This window comes from Paralichthys olivaceus, chromosome 22, assembly GCF_024713975.1.
Source record: "Paralichthys olivaceus isolate ysfri-2021 chromosome 22, ASM2471397v2, whole genome shotgun sequence".
Lineage (NCBI taxonomy): Eukaryota > Metazoa > Chordata > Actinopteri > Pleuronectiformes > Paralichthyidae > Paralichthys > Paralichthys olivaceus.
This window is the reverse complement of record NC_091114.1, coordinates 7932598-7952083: the sequence shown is the minus strand read 5'-3', so window position 1 is coordinate 7952083 and position 19486 is coordinate 7932598. Positions and strand designations below refer to the sequence as shown.

General features: G+C 41.8%; 1 protein-coding gene across 5 annotated transcripts in view; it reads right to left on the bottom strand.

Moving 5' to 3' along the window:
• The window catches only part of LOC109634877 (protein phosphatase 3 catalytic subunit alpha), a 62598-nt gene that overhangs the window by 15716 nt on the left and 27396 nt on the right, over positions 1–19486 (bottom strand). For all 5 annotated transcript variants that reach the window (XM_020095667.2, XM_020095666.2, XM_020095663.2 and 2 more), the window contains exons 3-8: positions 13477–13601; positions 12787–12898; positions 12194–12339; positions 11218–11357; positions 7818–7895; positions 6834–6928 (exon numbers count right to left, since the gene is read on the bottom strand). In XM_020095667.2, the coding sequence (XP_019951226.1) occupies positions 6834–6928; positions 7818–7895; positions 11218–11357; positions 12194–12339; positions 12787–12898; positions 13477–13601 (696 nt within the window). The remainder of the gene's footprint in view (positions 1–6833; positions 6929–7817; positions 7896–11217; positions 11358–12193; positions 12340–12786; positions 12899–13476; positions 13602–19486) is intronic.

Below are 19486 nucleotides of genomic sequence, written 5' to 3'. Positions count from 1 at the left end.
TTTATGGTCCTGTTAGACCTGGTATCAACATCTGTCCTGAGATGTCATCACAAGTGAACTGCATCAATTATGCCTCCTGTGACCAATCTCACTTGCCTGCTCTATATACACATAAACATGTACGTCATTTTAAATTATATTGTTTCTACCAAATTATTGTAGCGGTGACGACAAACAAATCAACCTACGGGCACTTAAAAGAATAAAAATAAGTCTGGGCTGCCCTTCTTATGTGTGGCCACATGCATCCTGGGCCATCTCCGAATGTGGTGATCGGATCTGAGGACCCACTCAAGTGAGGTCAGACCTAAGACTGAGCGCTGACCACTTGTGATCGGATCACTCAGGACAGATGTTGAAACAGGGTTTAGAAGAGTGGCGCAAGTCACGTTTGTCCATTTAATATGAGGCTAAAGCCAGCTACCAGTATAGGAGGGAAACAGCAAGCAGCGATTTACTGGCAAGCCCACTGGTTGCTTGGTAACCCAATGATGACAAGAAAATTCAAACAAGGCTCAGGTGTGACACAGTCCGACAGAACACCACATGAACTTTAGTTTATGTTTGTTTGAGGGTTTAATTATAGAGATAAAAATATGATAATCAGGAAACTTCACAGACACACAGACAATTTTTGTTTGTGAGAGTTAAAATTTCACATGGTCGCATTTGTGGGAGCGTATGATAATCATTAGGAGGTTTTGGTGCCCCCTTAGGCAGTATAATTTTTTTCCCAGACCCTGCATAATAATCAGAGGGATACTACTCTCACATATGATTCCACAAAAAGTGGCTTTAAATGATTTAAGCAGTAATGACAGTTGGAACGGTAATTGTAGGGGTTTGTTGGGATATGAATTAAAGTAGTCATAGAACAGCACAAAAACCTGAGGATGCTTGTAAAGTAGTATTCTTTGTGCCACACAGTATATAATACCATATCACAATCATAAGTACTCACGTGGTTGTAGCTGACATACAATCCACTGCCCAAATAGTGACCAAGGCATGCCCCATCACCCATGATTAAGGCTGAGTGTGAACGTGGGTGCTGAGGAAAACATGAGAGCCGCCAAATACAAATATATCCGTGCTGTATATAGAGGCCCCGGCCTCTCTCATACGCCTGCCGGGTGGCCCAAAATATGCGGAAAGCGGACACCGTGGCTGGGTCACCATGGGGGACTTTCCTGCCTCTGCTCCTGTCAGGGTCAGGAATAGCAAGTCATCAAACCTGGCATCCCGGGCAGCTCTAACCTCGGTCGCAACACAAAGCAGGTCAGAACACACCCTGCTAGGCCAGGGCTTGCCTCAGTGTGTGTGTGTGTGTGTGTGTGTGTGTGTGTAATCGATGAAGCACGGTAATGCATAGAGGGCAGTAACTGTGCAATCCAAGTGGTCCCTTAAGTATTGCAAGGCATTGCATTCCACTGCTGTCACCTCTTTATCCACACACACACACACACACAGTAAAATCTCCTGCAGGGGAGCATCCATCGACTGTATAATTATTGTGGCTTTATTATCAATATCAGCAAAACACCATTTCCAAGTCCACCCAAAAAAATCATTGTGTTATTCTGACACACTCCACTCAGATAGCACTATGGGTGTTTGAATTTGCGTCGGCGTGCATGAAAGCAATTGTACGCGTGGGCAGCTATTGCATAAACATCACATAATGCATAAACACCGTCGAGGCACTTGATTGAATGCAGCCACAGAATCCCAGAGGGAAAAAGGCAGAGCTGGGGAAAAGGTCAGCTCTCCTGCCATCGCTCCTTCAAATCGGATTCCCTTTAAGGGAACAGAGACGCCCGAGAACCTCCCCCGTACAACACAACAAATATATTTGTTGAGCTCTCGGTGCGAGCAGGTCAAGGCCCACTTTCTTTTTCAGATTATTGCATTGCATCCAACATGCCAATGAGGGTGACAGGAGCAGAACTCTGTGTCCTTATTAGCAGAAGGTTCATTACTACAAATGCACAATTATATGCAAAGCTTTTCTCACACAGGGTGCAGCAGGGCACTGCCCTTGTGGCAACCAGCTGTGAGTTATGTGTAACTCCGCTGCTAAATTTAACACTGCATGACAGCCACTAGATGTCTCTGCTGCTCTGACGGTGGGCAGCAGGGTAGCTAAGGCCAAGGCCTGCTGCCACGGTAACACAGATATTGCCAGGCGACGCCCGCTCATTAATTATTCATAAGGGAGTGCCTCGAGCCAGTTTCCCTGGTAACGAGGACTCTTACATCTGCTTTGAGATCAATGGGACATCCCCACTGTCCTGCCTGTAGTGCTTAAAGCTGACTGCACATCTATGTGTAAGGCCTGTATGAAGTTCCACTGAGTTCCTACTCCACTCCAGATGTTCAGACCTTCTCAGTCCATTAGATTCAATACTCTGCTTCCGTTGGATGTCAGACGTATGGATGTATGGGACTGACCACTGTCCACAGTTTAACAGTGCACAAATGGCTCATAAATCCTTTGCAGTAAATGAGACCACAGGAAACTCCAACTCCCATCATTCCCGTCTGTTTTGATAATGTTGGGTGTAAAGTCGTGGTTCTGAGCCTTGGGGCCTGATGTGAAACTTGCTGGAGTTAAAATGTCGACCTATTGCACTTTCATCTGCACTAACACAATGTCAATATGGTGATGAGGATATGTTTTGTTGAATACATAAGAGACACTGTGAAATGTCAACACTTTGCCATCATAATTTCACGCAACAGTGCACGTCTGTCTAAAATAACAAAGCATTTACTGATACTGCTGCATGGTATTAGACTGCAGTACTTTAGATGTGCCCACTCATTGTCATAATGTCCAACATCAGCTTATGCAACTGTGGATTTTTTTACTTTCCAGATTCATAAATAATCTTAAAATACTATATCATATATTTGTGGTCCATGTAACAGTGTTTTGTGGAGATTACCAACGTATTTCATTCTTCATCAGTTAATCAGTCGATGTACTGTAGGTGGTTTTTAATTCTAATATAATAATAATAAAGATTTGGTGTGGAAACAAAGTCTGAGCTCAAGGTCCACTTGCTAGCTTTTCCCCCAACAAGGCATTGGTCATCATGAGCTGCTAAGGAAGCTTTTGATTACCTCACCCTTATATTGGTTTGTTTGTTAGCAAGGTTACTAAAAGACAACTGAAAGCATTATCACAAAGTTGGTGGAAGGATGGGGTTAATTTAAGGCCTGTATGTTTTAACAGTTATGGCTCGATATAAAGTTGTCTTACTCAAAAATATGACAACAAATGAGTATATGATTCTAATAGATGATGAGAACTGGAATTCAGATTGAAAAAACAATCAGTCATTTGCATATATAATCAGATATAATGATATAAAGCTCTGATGAAACGGTTCTGGTTCTTGTTCTGTAACAGCTCATCATCCCTTTCATTTTTCCTGTTTGATGCAGCTTGAAAAATTCTATAAGTCGCTCATGTTTACAGGAAACTGAAGGGAAGCCCGGTAAGAGTGGTAACAGATGGGTGGGCATCTGTAGCCAGAGATACTCTCTTCGCTGGCACTAGTGACGAGGGGGGGGGGAGATGGGGGACTGAATTCCCTGCTGCGCTGGCGTCATTGCTGTCCCAGCTTCCATCCTGCTATTTATTCCAGTGGCAGGGCCAAGAGCCAATCATGCCTCTCCATTTCCCTTCTCTTCAAATCACCCGTCTCTATGGTCTACCAATCAGCATAAGACTGGCGGAAGGAAAGAGTAAAAAAAAAAAAGTGACGGTTCAGTTTGACATGTGAGTGAACCACAATGATGCCCTGGCCTTTTCTCTTGGCAGCAGCACATTTCTTATTTTTCTACTGAACTCCATTCCAGTATCTACTTCATCATGAAACAATACTTTGGTTATATAAGGTTTTAGCAGGTGGAGCAATGGAGCGATCGTATCCTTCACAGGTTTGGGGCTGAAGTTGAAGATTGGCGTCGACAGCACTGGCAGCATTGCAGTCATTTCGCTTTTATTCCATTCCAGCACCATAACCATTAGTTGTTGGCTTGGACCAGTCAATAATGATGCAGCAGAAAGAAATTCCATTAATACAAGATTGCAAGCAATCTCCAAAGTGTGCACCTGCCAAGAGCACCCCCTCTACTCTCCTCTTCATCCTGCCCTCTCTCCACTGCAGTCACTTCAGGACTCAAATGGTGCAAACTGCTAAATCACTGCTGCTGTGTTTTCATTTTATGCCGCTTTCCCGCCAGCTCACCAGTGTCTGTGCCGCTTTTCGCTGACGAGGGCCCTGGGGGTCAGAGCTGTGACGGACAGCTGGTCGGCGTCTGGCGCTCGCTGCGAAAACCAACATTAACGTTGAAGAGTTGGATTTTGAATCACGTGTCGATTATCTGACCCAAATACAAGTTACATTTTCTTGTAGTGGAGGAGGTTTTCAGATGTCCTCCGCTCCCCTCTCATCTGACGTGATGTGCTGCACTTCTCACCACTTTTTTTGCTCTCCTATGTGGAGAGGTCCGATTGGTTGATCTGGCAAACTACCAGCACCAGATTGATGGGACTTGCCGATGTCTCCTCCCTCCCCTTTAAGATTTATGTGCCCACTCGATTGACCATCAATCACCGGACATGCTCAGTGGGCTCTGGCAAGAGGCTAAGAGCAGAGCAATTCATTACAGAGGCTTTGCGTCTACCAGTGAACCCCACCCACATGACTGATTAGAGGAGCATCAAAAGGACTGATAGGACTGTGTTGGTTTGCTGTGTGTGTCCCATGGAACTGTTTGAATGTGTGTGTTGATTTTATAAAAGCTTTCACACAAAATCTTTGGCGACCCCGAAAGAAAATTAAGTCTCATTTTCAAGCAGACACTGACAGGTGTTCTAAATACAAACACAATCTGATTTGATCTGCTTAGTCTGTAATGGGAATGGATTCAATCGACATTTGCTCCCAGGTCAAATGACTCTACTGTGGTCATGGGTTTTAACTGGCTCCAATCGGCTGTGATGGAAACACAACACCTAGGTGAACGTGCTAATTTGGCAAGACAGTGAGGTGAGAGAGCGCCTCAGTTGTTGGTGTGTCCATGACGTTGAACATGACGCACCAGAGGGAAACTCCTCTTGACAATGGGAAAGGAAGGAGGTCTTAACTGTTTTTAAAAACCTGCATATGGTGTAAAAGAGATATAAGGGTTAGCAAGTTGCAGCTGAGACGATTAGTTCAGATACTCTGCTCCATATTGAGCTCCAGGAGGTGCAAATGATTTTCCACACGATTGGTTGCCAAAACTAAAAGCAATGTGCATCTGACACCGCTTTGTTTGTTTGTTTGCATTGTGTAGTGTTGACTGTGAGCTCTGGGAAGATTAGTTGGCATGGAACAAATGGAGCCCTAATAATAAACAGGGAGCCAAACGGGAACACGTTGCTGTTTCTTGACTATCTTTATAGAGGGGAGGGGGGGGCATGGAGGCACCTCATAGAACGAGAGCAAACAAATGCAACCTAATCTCAGGTCAGGGAAAACAAACCTGCAAATGGGCCACAGCAAAAAAAAAGGCCCTCACTCCCTTGTATAATATCCTCACACCAGCAGCACTGCAGTATAAAGCTTATAGTTATTGCATTTCATCAGGAGAGGAATTGCAAAACAGTGTGCACCAGCACCATCACTCTTTCCTTCCCATTTCCATTTCCTCTGGTTTGCCCAACACCACCCCCATCCAAACATGCCCCCACAGCCAAAGCAGATACTGTGTGTTCTCCAGGGGAAAGTGCTGACTCACAGCACATAGATGAGCCTAACTCTGTGTGGGCGCCACGGCGCAGCATAGGGCGCCACCAGGTGCCAAGTGAACCGGCACCGGGCCACTTCATTTCACACCAGCTCCGTCCCTGCACTGACCTGACGAAAATCAGTGTCGAAGCACTGAGAAAGTACAGTACTGTGATCCAATGTGTTGTGAGTGTGGGGTATAACAGTTCTCTACTAGAATACTAATAAGCTGCATACACTGTTCAGTGTGAGAAATACAATTATACCAACACCTGTTACTGGCAGTTATGTGCCAAACATGAGACAGTGCCTTATGAGTGATTATTTAAGCCTCCTGAAAACCGTTATTCAACCTATTTAATAAAATATGAACTGTCGTCATCATACATTGTGTAATGTCCATGGCTAAATTACTCAAATGTCAGATTGCAGCTCAACCTCTGGGACAGAATACAGGATTTTGACAGACTTATTTGAGTCTTCAAATTCTCATAATCCCCCCAAACTGAACCACTTCTAAAGCAGATCATTTAGAGAACACGATGGGTTTTTGGGCAACAAATCTATTTCGACTTTCCTTTGCCCCAGGCTTCATTTGAAGTGACCCAGTAAGATGCATAATACTTATGACTGTGAAACTCTTCGATGGATCCTGCAATATGAAAATGACATGAAAAAAGGCATTTTGGAATGACCCAATGCTGTAATTACATTTTGCACAGATCCGAGCCCAACAGTACAGCTTTCAAACATGCTGAACTCTGGATATTTAACAGAATTTTTCCAGAGAGGCTTTAAGTGTGAAGACAAATGTTATTTTGCAGAACTATTTCTTGCCAGCCCCACGTGTGTTTCTGTTGTTGTGAACTTGTCTGACCCGCAAACTCCTTCTGTTCTTCAGATGTGAAAGACCAGACTTTTCATATGAGAAAATGGAAATATTCTCCAGCTCGGACCCATCGGCCTGTCAATGTGATTAGAATATGGCATGGTGGAATTCATGTTCCAAGCCACTGAGGTTGATAATGGTATACTCCTTCTCCTTACCTTTGTTGTTGTAGACATCTAGATAGTTGGGTGCTGAGAAGATGGTGATAAGAGACGGGAAGCCAGTGGTCTGACTCTTTCTGTACATGCGATATCTGTTGAAATGTCCAAATGAGAAGAGAACATTAGAAAACATAACAACATGTCATTAATGGATTACTCATTGGTGTTCACCCCTCGAGATATGATTAGTGTTTACGGCCTCTTGCTTTCACTGGGTCTTGTTATCAGCAAGGGGGTGGGGGGAGGGTAAACCTGCCATATCCTCAAGAGAGTAAATCCCAGAGTTGCAAGTAAAACATGCTCTGAAATAGTCTTCATACTGAACAAAGTCGGCATTCAAACTACTCTTTGTCTCTTTTGTCTCACCTTTTGTGCTGTGCTTCGTGGTGGAGTAAGCTTTAGGGACACAATTTTAAAACTCAGGTGATATATTTGTTGCTCTACTGTAAAAAAAACAAACTTTTGTGGCCTACAGCAGCTTGGGGCAGCCACCTCCATGAGACATGGCGAGGTGTCCCATGTGACCACACAGTTGGAGTGCGATGGTAAACAACTGTGTGCTGGGCCTCCCACCGCCTTAACCTTGCTTAGAGGGAGATCAGCTTGACACATCCGCCCACTCGCCTGTTTTTAAAACCAAACATTTCAAAAGAGGCTCTCTAGTGCCCCAAGGTGCTCTGCTACTATGTCTATTGTTGCACCCAAATTTCTCATGACTTAAAAAAAGAAACCCCAATAGTTCTCGGCAAGATCTGCATGAGTCATACTTGTCATATCAAATTTGCCCAACTCACACCCCCCTCCTGCTGGATTCATTTTCATCTCTTGGATTAACATGACTTCTCTGAAAGTTCAGACTGCACCCAATCTGCTCTCCAGACAGGCGCGAGCACCCAGGAAGCTTTTCGTTTAATACCTCGGTCTGAATCGCTCTGCTGTGTGACAGTGCGATGGGAGAAGATGAAATGCTGCAGCACTCACCCAGCATCCTGCGCTTCATGGGCCCGGATGATAGATAATAAGTTATTGTGTTGTAGAAAGTCACAGACTGCAGGGTAGCTGTTGAATAAAGAGACACACACTTGGTTTACTCATACATCACAAAAAAAAAAAAGAAAAAATCAGTGAAAAGGGATCAATAGAAATAAATAAGTCATGAGTGTTATTGATTGTGCTCGGGGATACAGTGAATATACAACTCTGATTTAAATTTGAATGTGTTTCAGAACCAACAGTGTGTCATGAGGAGGTTTTTCCCTCCGGAGGTTGGCTGTAAATGGGCTTTTATATCAGCTTTAAATTCCACCTAAAATTTAAACCGGAATAAAAGTACAATGACTAATTAACCCATAATATTCTTAACTCTTGAATAAGGTTGTGTATTGTAAGAGGAGTGATCACTGCAAATGGAGCATTTAATTTTAGAATGAACCTGAGAAAAAAATGTTAAGTATGACACATGATTCATAGCAGACTGCTTCTTTGAGGAAAAAAGTGATTCCTTGTGTGTGTGTGTGTGTGTGTGTGTGTGTGTGTGTGTGTGTGTGTGTGTGTATACTCATATTGATCTATTCAGTGTGTGAGCAGGAAAACTAAGAAACCTTACAGCCAACAATCTAACCACAGTATAAGGTTTTCCATCCTACAACCTTTCAGACTCCAGCACCAGTTTTCACTCAAAAATTCCTTTTGTTAAAAACAAAAAATAATTCCGTGGCAAATTAAAAGTAGATGTATTAATCTGAAATGAAAATAGTAGTAAACATATTTTGTTGGAGACAAACATGATTAAAACCCCAGAGGTCATCAGGGTGTATGAATCGTGGGATGCTGTGTAGTAAACAGCTCACAATAGATGAGTGACACATCAGCGTTACACGTTACACACTTGGTAGATGTAGGAGAATTTCTTTGACAATAACGTGGATAAAACTCTGGCGTCATTTTCAGTTTTGTTACAACCTCTTGTGAGACAGACAGTGGATAAATAAATTGAGGGCAAACTCATCTGTTTCTCTCGTCCTTCTACTTGGCGAGGTTAAACATAAACTATCAAACTGCGTAAACCAGACTTAAAATACTGAAAATGGTTCAGTGAAGAATATGTGGATGATTTTATACTATGTTCTCAAATCCTAGCTGAGTGCCCCTGCAAAAATCAGAGCACAACAATGAACAACACCCACAATTAAAAAAACACATTTTGTCTTCCGACCTTTAAAGGGAAAATTACCACGAGATAGTTTTTTCCAAAGTCACTTGCTTGTTTTTAAAAGACATAATAACTGCACTAAGACTGAAGCTTTATTGCATCTCTTATTGTGAAGTCCTTTGGGGCAGGCCTCTAATGAAGGGTTATATCAATCAATTACCTTAAATTTGACAGGCTTGCTTCTGTATGTACGCAAATCAAATACAAAGCGTGCATAGTTCATCGGTTTTAAATTGAGAATTGTGCAAAAATCCATCACGAGACACTGAAATCCAGTTAAGAGATGAGAAAGATTCATTAAAAACGGTGCCGTGTGTTGATGGGAGAACACATAAGTTTCTGACAACCACAACAAACATCTGCTGGGAGGGATGTGACGAGGAGGGGGATGTTTACACGAGGGAATTAAAAATGCAATGATTTTTTTTCTTTCATTTTGGAGGGGAGAAAAATTTAGTAATGAATGTTTTATTTCTCACTTGATTTCCTGCAGCAGATGTAGATGTGAGCCATATGGAGCCATACGGACGACAAGATACATTTTGGCCTACTTGGGTTTATTTATTTATTTTTTGGCATTTGCATTTTTGAGTTTAGAGCGTCTCCCATCTGTCCCACAACAGGGCACAGATGTTAATGAGCTCCTTGGACAACAAGGACAGCTGTGAGGGGAATGACTTCATCATGTGTGGACAAAGGTGTTACAATAAAATTAATGTCAGAAGCTCGGATTAACACCGATATTAAAACAAAATACTTCAGGCTGACTTTACCTACGATGCTCAGTGAAGGCTAAAAATAAATGAAATAAGCGACATTAGAAAACAATCTATTTCATGCCTCAGTTGTGTTTTTAAAAGTGTTACGAGCGTGCATCTGGTGCAAGGGGGAAAACATTGGTTACTGAAAGGCAGAAGCCACAAAGAAGCTGATGGTTTTTCAGGGGGAGCAGAGTTGAGGAACGACGCTCTCTCTCTCTCGCTCTGGCTGAAACTGTCTCATAAATCCTGCGTGCCAGTGTGATGCCAATTAGTGACCATCTGACTGATAAAAACAAGACTCTAGAGGAATTTTGACCGAGCGACCGAAGGTTAACAAGGATGCTGGTACGACACAAACATGTGGCAGTCAAATCAATTGTTTGAGGAAAAAAAAAAAAAAAGGGCCACATACCGAACATTTTTGTTTGTCAGTAGTGGGAAAACATTCTTTCAACACAGAACCAGTTGTGTAGTACTTCACATAAACTAACAAAAGATGCAAAATCGATCAGGGAAACTATTCCCCTTACAAATCCACACCAGCGTCAGAGCTGGGAGTTCATTTCTGAGCATAGACATTAAAATACCATTAAGTCAGTAGTTATGAAACACCTGCTGTTAAAAAAAGAAAAGCACAAAGAGAGACTGCATATTGGGAGCCTCAAGACGTTAAAGACTACTTCCGCAGGCCCGCCCCAAGCTCGCCAGGGCAAAGTGAGCATCGCTCAGGCCATAATGAGCGCAGGGAGCACCGAGCGCACTCAGAGACAGGACCGTGCCTTGTGGTAATGTGCCAGTTCATTCCATTTTGTGACAGTGCGAACTGCCTGCTCCGAGCATTTCCTCTGTTTGTTCAGTTACTCAGCTCCATTGAACTTAATGTGGGTTACATAAATACTGGCAACAGTCTGAGGAGGAGTCTGAGGGACGACTCTAATGCACGCCACGTTCTGAGAGCTGTCGGCCTCCTCATGGTGCAGGCATTGCAGGAGACGGGAAGATGAGACATGGAAAGTTGGCAGGAGGGCTTCTTAATTTATCACCTCTTTGACAAGAGTTTGCTGCTTCTCCCCCATTTTGGTTTTACGACATTTATTGATCATTATCTGTCTTTGTGTTCGAATAGCCATTCTTTAAACATGTTCATCATATTGAAAATCACTTTAGTAATAAGGTTTCCACAGATAGTACGGCCAAAACTAATCAGTGGATGATTTATTTTTCCTGAAACTAGACAAGGCACCAGATGAGAAAACAAGATTTTGAAATGTTGTTCCTTAGATGATGTTTTTTCCAGATATAAAACTGTCACATGAACAGCAATTGTTTTCTCTCTGATCCTTCATGCAATTTTCCAAAGCAAAACATAGAAACATAATATACAAATTGTAAGTGACGACTGACTCACCTGTAGAAGTAGGAACACCCTCGCACTGTGTTGTGTGTGAAATGCTCTTGGCTCTTCTCGTTCCCGAAGTCCTCCAGAGGGTCGGACCACAGCAGATCGCACATTGGTCCGTACGCTGGGGGCTCTTTGAATCTGTCTAGCTGTGAGGGAAAATGCCAGCACTCTAGTTAGCCTGTGTGACTGGAAAAAAAATTAGACATGATGTGCGACTGCAGAGAAAATACTGTGAGTTGCTATTCCTACAAGAAGCCACGGTGGCTTTGCTCCTGCTGCTGCCCCTGCTGCTGCTGTGATCACAAACAACTCAGGACTCCAGCTAACGCACTTAAGGAAGTGATATTAAATTCTGTTCAAGGAAGAAATGAGTGGGATATTTAGGATATTCAGGATGGATGACAAGTCACACAAAGCACTCATCTTTCAGCACCTGGCAGGAGTTTTTTTTGTATATTTTGGAAACAAACAAGACGGCAGCAACGAACATAAAATGACTTTGCTTTCAGCCAAGGATGGCTCTCATCGAACAAAAGCTTCTGGATTACTCGATGGGTATCATGATGGACACTTCAATAGCGAAAATTCTATTATGCATGGCCTCTGATTGCCGCCACAAAATCCATTTGGAATTATTGAATTAGTTTGAAAGCAGGATCCGAGTCTTCAACATTTTTTAATCAGCGTGAGGATCAGACCGGTGCACGCAATTGTCTAAGTCCTGAGTAGCATTTGAGACAGATCTGGGGGAAATCACTTCACACAGGTTGTCATTTTCAAAGCACATAATGCTAAAGTGAATATATTTTTCCACCTCATTAATTGAATGCAGAAAATACATGAAGCTCCAAATTTCAACAAATGATCTGTATTTCTAAAGCCATTAACGGCCACCTGCTGTTACACACACAGAGAGAGCGAGAGAGAGAGCGAGAGAGAGAGAGAGAGAGAAAGAGAGAAAATGGTCTTGAATCGAACATACTTTCCTGATGTCGTCAAGATTTGTGATTTCTGGAGACAGTCCTCCGTGTACACATAGGAACTGCTGGTTCATAAGTGCAGCCAGGGGAAGGCAGTCGAAGGCGTCCATACATGCGTCATACACCCTCTCTGAATACTTAATTCTACCTGTCATGGGGGGAAACAGGGCAGGGGGAGGAGAGCATGCCAAGTCAAACAACGCAGCTCTCATACATTGGGTGCAGTGTGTGAGTCTGAGACGGAAAAATGGCTTTGCAAAGTGCCAAAAAACTTCCCGAACATATTTTAAAAACAGCACAATTTCACAGCGCTGTTGTGTCTTTTTCCCCTCTCCTCTGTCTGAGTCCAACAGAAATAGTTCCGACATGTGTAAATATCAAGAAGGGAAAAAAATCTGACTGAATGTGTACCAGGCCAGAGGGCACTTTTAAGTGAGTGTTTGAGGTCAGTGGCTGAGCTGGATGCATAATAAACAGCTTTTTATAAAGAATAACTCAATTCTCCCTCCACTCTGCACAGAGCCTCACAGACTTCTGCTCAGTTTAGATCAAAAGGTAAAACAGAAAAAAAAGAAGTGCAAACAGCTTTACTTACATTCCTGCTTAAATGTGAAATACTCTGTTAAATGTCTACATTCATGATTCCCACGCAGCAAAAACAGTGTTTTGGGGTACAGGATCTTTAAGGCCCACAAGTACAGCACACACTGGAACAGAGAAGAAGAAATCGACAAAAAAGCAGAGCAAGAGTTAGCTTGTCATCTTTATATGCTAGAAGGATGAAACAGCAAGTCAGACTTTGTCAATTTCAAAGTCTGGTGTAATACAAGTAATTCTGCTTTTAATAAAACATTCATGTGGCACATTTTGTGGCATGTTTCAAGCTCCTGGCTGGAAGGGATGAAAAACCTTCAGAGGAACCGTCGTAGGAGAGTTACAGCACGCTCCATTAAAATATGTTTTATTAATAAAAGTATAACGTTTCAGGCGATGACAGGAAATATATACAGTCTCAGTAAATTCCAAAATGCAGTTGCAGATTAAATACATGCATTGTGGTTCATAAATCTCTCTCTACATAACCCTAAGCTACAATGTGACATTCGCTTTCCAGGCTACATTTGGTTATTAGAAAAGCCTATTACCACTCCACTATCTGCAGCCCGATTTGATCTACGCTCAAAGAAAACTATTAATAAATGCAGCTTCAGTCGGGCACATGGCGTGTGTCACACTTGATTAGGTCCTCGTGGGGACAAAAAAAAAACAAACACACAAGACTCACTTCAATACTGAAATATCCTCTGTCAACATAGTCCCCCAGGAAAAGGTAGCGCGTGGAGGCTGGTGATCCTCCTACTTCAAAAAGCTTCATCAGGTCAAAGAACTGCCCATGGATGTCTCCACACACTGGAATGAAGCAGAGAGAGAGGAGCAGAAGTATATCAGCTATTTTTAAGACTCAGAAACAACACATGAAAGCCTCAGAACACACTTTGAGAAGTTTTTTGCTTTATTTCTATACATTTTCAATCAGACGCAAGGAGTCTGATATTCCAGTAAACCTGGAATAATGGACCACAGAGGATGTTGTTGTATCCTGTACCCTGGGATAACCTTCGTTAGTGGCCGTTTGTAATTATGGAGACAACAGTTTGTCTGGCAGTTCACTATATAATCCTCAATTAGCTTTAATTAGTTTATTTCATTAAATAAAGTGACATTTATTTGTACAAACAGCACATTTGTGACTGAAGAAGGCATTGTGATGGACCACTGCTGCTTGTCAGCTCCACAGCCCACACTTACTCCAGGGAATTATGCAAAGAATGGACAAGAAGAGAACATTAAAACAAAGATAATTTGTGCCATGGAGGACAAACAGAAAAGGAACTGAAACAAGGAGTTTAATCTAAATCTGTTCCATTTAAATAATGGGGATATAATGACAAATGACAAGAATTACATGTTTTTACTTGAATTTCTATTTGTATAACATAGTTATATTATTCCATATATAGGACTTATATTGTGAAAAATTATTTTTTATATATATATACATATATATATATATAAATATAAGTTTATCGTATCTTAATTGAATGTATCATGTAAGCTAAATTACATGTTCTTTGATGCAAACAAGATCTATCAAACTTGTCAAAGTGCTTTATATTCTACTACAAGCACAAACGTGAATTCTTCAGTGCACGATCATTTTCTTCATACAGTTTTTGTTGAACGTGGCAATAAATCAAAAAACTGGCTTCACTTTCCCTTTTCATGTCTCCCTTCTTCACCACATCCTCTTTCAGCCCGTTTATAACCTTGAGGCATTTTAACTGGCTAGTAAGACTTAATTTGAACACACCTATCCTTGCCAAACACACTAAAAGTTCATTGGCTGGAAAAGCTTTCAGTAGTATCCATTTCCAAACATGTCCTGTTAAGTTAAAGCCATTATAAATCTGACCTGTCACAGCAATTACAAACAGATAATTTAGAAGAACATGTTCACCTCATCCTAAGAGAACTGACAGTTCATTCTCAGGAATCTCATTACGTTCAGCACAGTTAAATCCACTGCATCGCTCGACTTAGTCAATCTGTCATATCAGTTCTACACAGTGACGAGCAGCACAGCAGGTAGCTGTTTAATAGCGTCGGGGGAGTTTATCCAGGGCGAACACATCCGTGTCAGAAATCGGCAACTGCGAATCACTCCACCTGGATTGGTTTCCTGTCACTCTACGTGACCCCGTACTTTATAACACCCCTGGGAGAAAGGAGGAGCAGAGGCCACAGGAGATTTGCTGCTTAGCCATCATTGAGTGACAGGGTGCATGTGAGGTCATCTGATTTAAAAGCCCTCTGGTCAGTTTGTTCCGCTCGAGGGGTCGGTTCCACCTGAACTTATTATTTATGAACGATAAATCACCTCGATAGTGGTTTTTCCAAGCATTTCGGTCAACTTCATGCAAAAAAAGTAAAGGAGAAAAAATTGGATTTTAACTGCAGAACTAGAAAAACGTGTGATATTTGAGTAATAATGGCAGTTCATCCAATTTGTCCATGTTTTTATTGCATATTCATTAGTTTATGTGGCAGCAGATAAGGACACGATTTGTATCTCTCAGCAGAGTCGTACAGGCAGCCGCTATCTCAACCAATCAAAGCTACATAAATTGCTGTATTTTATCAGATGCAAACAAATAAAAACACAATATCAGCATTACACATCAGTCATCAGCCGCCTTGCTCTCTAAATATCTGCATCAGAAAAAACCCCATCGGTTGACTTCTATGCACAAGGACATGTGAAAATAATGCTCCAAGGTTCCCGCAGGTGGAAAACTTGGGAAACAGGAGCAGAATTTGGTGAGAAACCCGAGGATCTAATTTCCCGGCATCCAACCATACTGTAGCGTCATTTCCCTGAAACCAGCTCCCCCTCAACAAGAGGTGACCACAACTGACACTGAATATATTCAACTTTGTACTAGCCTGGGTTGAAACCTGGCTTGAAAACCACTTTTAATCACTTTATTCATTTTCTGCACTGAAGCTGCGGTAGCTTTTAAAAAAAATACTTAATCAGGCCATTTTATATTATGCTATAAAGCAGCCTGAATAAGCCTTGATTAGTTTTGTTTATTAGCTTTAGGTTGTGGTCATCACTGTATTCTCACAGTGAGAAAGAAATAGGCTTGAATGTACTGACATGTGAAATGGATGGATGGAAATGGACGGAGGATCAATGTGTGGACTTGAACATTGTTGGAAACATTTTGGATAATGTCAGTACATTGGTCAACAAAATATGTAACACAGATCTAATCGTTTTTTAGACATTTTTATGAAGAATTCTTGCATTAGGTCATTAAACTCAAATGGTTTTAACCGTGACCTCTGAAGTACTGATTCACTATCACAAAGGGCTTTGGTTTCAACAAATACCAGGACATGTAAGAGTCCAAATTTAATCTCTACAGTTATCGTGATCATAACAGCGGTTAACAGCAACAGACATGTGATTCATTGAGAGTGAGATATCGGCTCTTTCAGTCCGTGAGTCACCTTCTTCAACTAAGAGCTGTAATAAATAACACAAAGATAACAATCAGAAATATTCCTGGTGAACATAACTGCGGTGACACCAACGATAAACATGGCCTTCATATCTCCTGTTGAAGCAATTCATCTATTCTTCAAGCAATCAGCTAATGAACTGATAAACAACCTGGTGAATGGATTGCGTCCTAATTTGAAAAGGACAGACTTTCTTTTTTTTTTTCTCTCTGTGGCATTTGTGGCTTTATGAACTGTATCTCGCAGCAAGGATTACAACAAGTGCCTGTGAAAAAGTCTTTCAGAGAGATAGCCAATTAGTGGGAGCTGGAGGACAGCGTCAGAGAGCAATTATCTTCAGTTACGAGCCTCGTGAGACACCTCTGAGAACTAGCTCTCCTTGACTATATCGTAAACCTCCGCTTTAACATTTGTCTTTTATTAAACCCACACTGTGTAACTGTTTAAATCCACAGTAGGGACCGACTTCAAAAAGGAGCCTCGTTATTTGTATACGATTTCTAAAGATGTCCTTACTCCCTCCTGCAATCAAGCCAAGCCTGCAAACATGAAACGCTGGTCTATTTTAGACTGGTTGTACGTTTCCTGGAAAATTGATTTAATGGAACAAAAATGGCTCAAAGAGTGTTTGAATAAATAAAACTTAATTTCTAATGTTCTAATTTAGCTGCCTACATTAACTGTTTGTGTGTGAAGCTTAAATTTCTATCTAATAGTTTGAAGTGAGCGTTCGATTCACCCTGACCATGTAAACATCATGTTCTTCAATGAAGATCAATGAGACTTAAGTCTGTTGTCAGAAGATCAGTGCAGCCCTTGTTTGTATTTTTCTGTTACACTATTTATTTTCTCAACAAAGGACCCTCATAGGTTAATTTGAGACTTAAGAATGTTGTTCGCTGTAAATGGTTGTTTTTCTCTATCTGTCAGACCGGCGATACTCATGGCGACCCGTCCAGGGTCTATGTCAGCAGGTACTAGCTCCAGCCCCCAGCGACCCTCAAAGCAGTGTAGGTAATGAATGGATGGATAGAAAAAGCCTCCAGTTTCCATTTTTGAAATTTAATTGGCAATTTTTTGGCTATTTGCTGATAAAACAGGTGAAGTGAGAGTAACATTGTTCATGATTCAATTCATTTGTGTAACTATTTCATATATGATTGCAGGGGGTTGTGGCAGAGGGTTAGAGCAGTCGTACTTCAACCAGGAGGCCGGCAGCTCATGCCGAAGTGTCCATGGGCAACATGCTGAGCTCCGACAGCCCCTCATAGATGTTGAATGCACTAATTGAAAGTCGCTTTGAACAATAGTGTCAGCTAAATAACATGTAATAGAATTTAATGATTGATACACCTTGGTTTACTCTGGCTTGATGACTTGAACAAACTTCCTAAGCCTGTGAAAACTGAAAAGAAAAAGCTTTCCAGCTTCCCTTTTGCAGACTGGCCACCATTAAGGCTTCATGTTATGGGTTGATGTACAACTACACATCAACAATGAATAATTTCAAACAATGTAATCCCACTGGTTCAGTTTGCTTCACTCAATAGGGTCTGTGATGCTGAGGCTGGTTATTGCTATGGAAACATCCCAATAGCAGCATGTCTCACTGAGGGGAAAAAACAAATCTAAGCTGCTGCTGACCTGATAAAGGCCCTCGACGACCATCACCAGTGGCAACAATGAAATGCATCTATTGAGTAGAAACACAAAGATGGATGCAACTGTCTCCCCTGTAAAGCAGTGGTTCTCAAATCAGTCACATTAAATTCTGCTCTTTAGTACGACTCTGGCTGAAAGGACGACCACCAAGAGAACAATTATTGTGAAAAATTGTTTATACAGCTTCGTGCTGAAATGAAAGGGCTACATTTACACCACAACAGTAAGCTTTATTTAAAACGCATCTTCACAGGGGAATTAACAATATTTTCATGTTTTCAGAGGTCAGCGCTGCAGGAGGGAGTCCAGTAAGAGGCGGCAATTTCACCTGAAGCACGCATCAAACACACTGTGTGTGGGAGGACTGCACCTCCAGCTGACCTTTTGGAAAGCTGTCACTTGCCGGTGAAAAAAAACCACAGGGTGGCACGGCGGTGGCAAGAGTTCAATCACTGGCCAAAAAGACCCGATGTAATGATCACTGTGAATTTTAGTCACCACGTCCGTGTGAGCGTGATCAACGGCGGTTCGATGATAATCAAACAGAGATGCTACAGTGGCTCCCTCCTCCAGCTTCGGGATCTGCTTCATCACAGCAAACACAATCTGCTGCTGTACACCTACAGACATGCTTTGCCTCCCTCCCTCTTGTCACACAACACACAGAAAACGAGGTGAGAACCAGAGCCCACATAAGAAGAGCAGGTGGGAGTACATTATCTGGAGTGAGAAACAATTCGTTCTGGCCATCTCCTGCTTGTGCGCTAAAGTGATCTCCCTGAGTAGCAGCATATCAGCGGGCAGCAGCTATTGAGTGGGTGGCGGGCATTACACAACCTGGCTTCAGAACCTACACAGGCCAACCCAAAGGCCGAGCTCATTGAGCGAGGCAGACTGTGCCAGATCATGTTTTGATTGAGACTGGCTGATAACAATACCCCAGGCTTTATGATGGCACTCTCTGTGAGCTAACATCCTGTGGAGGTGAACCTCACAGTCTGTTATGAACATCGATTTGTATAATGTTAAAAAAGCTGCGATGGAACAAACATTTTAAAATGTATCTGATTGAGAGTTGCAATGAACACTTTTTCAAAATTGGCTGAAAGAGGCTGAAACAAACTGATGTTTGAGAGTAAGGAAACAAACAGTTTGGCCAGCGTTAAAATGAAAATGTTGCACAGCTTGTCTTCATTCATCATTAGAGTAGAAGCCAAAACACATTTGGTGAGTAAAACATGGTCAACAACAAACACGTGCAAGTGAACTAGTAATGAAGCTCAAACTAGTCTTACATCACTGTTCATCAGTGTTTGCCTATGTAATGATGACACGGATTCCAAATGACCTAAAAACATCTTTGGTGTATCATTAATAATATGGCTACACAATATGATGATGAAGTAAAATGTCATATTATGTTTTTGTATCATTTTGTCACAATTTACACGTTTTACATGAGCGTTCATATCTTTCATCAATTGGACAAGGTTTTGCAAATAGGGTTGAGGAGAAGCAATCTGACCAGCCAAGACAAAACAATG